This window comes from Bison bison, unplaced genomic scaffold, assembly GCF_000754665.1.
Source record: "Bison bison bison isolate TAMUID 2011002044 unplaced genomic scaffold, Bison_UMD1.0 scf7180017864280, whole genome shotgun sequence".
Lineage (NCBI taxonomy): Eukaryota > Metazoa > Chordata > Mammalia > Artiodactyla > Bovidae > Bison > Bison bison.
The window spans coordinates 3,985,212-3,985,451 of record NW_011494852.1 but is presented as its reverse complement, the minus strand read 5'-3'; the positions used below and the strand labels follow the sequence as shown (position 1 = coordinate 3,985,451).

The following is a 240-nucleotide window of genomic DNA, read 5'->3' as shown; positions in this document are numbered from 1 at the left end:
GAGCACTCACCTTCCTGCAGTTCGACACCCTCCTCTGCCTCGGGTCCCTTGTCGTGACTGCGAGAAGCACAGGAAGAAGAGGGGATCAGGGCTGCCCGCGCCCCCGCCCCTTCGTCCAGGTGCAGGGCCCCCATCCCGCCCAGCCCAGTCTGCGACGGCGGCCCCTTGGGGACCGGGGACCGGGGGTATACGTGCCGGTTCCCCCTCCCTAGCGGCCTCCATTTTGAGCTGGGCCGGGCG

General features: G+C 70.0%; 1 protein-coding gene across 1 annotated transcript in view; it reads right to left on the bottom strand.

The window, feature by feature from the left end:
- USF2 (upstream transcription factor 2, c-fos interacting) overlaps positions 1–134 on the bottom strand; it is a 9,602-nt gene extending 9,468 nt beyond the window's left edge. Inside the window, exon 1 of the mRNA XM_010849293.1 lies at positions 11–134. Coding sequence (XP_010847595.1) covers positions 11–134 — 124 coding nt within the window. The remainder of the gene's footprint in view (positions 1–10) is intronic.
- Positions 135–240: the final 106 nt, after the last annotated feature.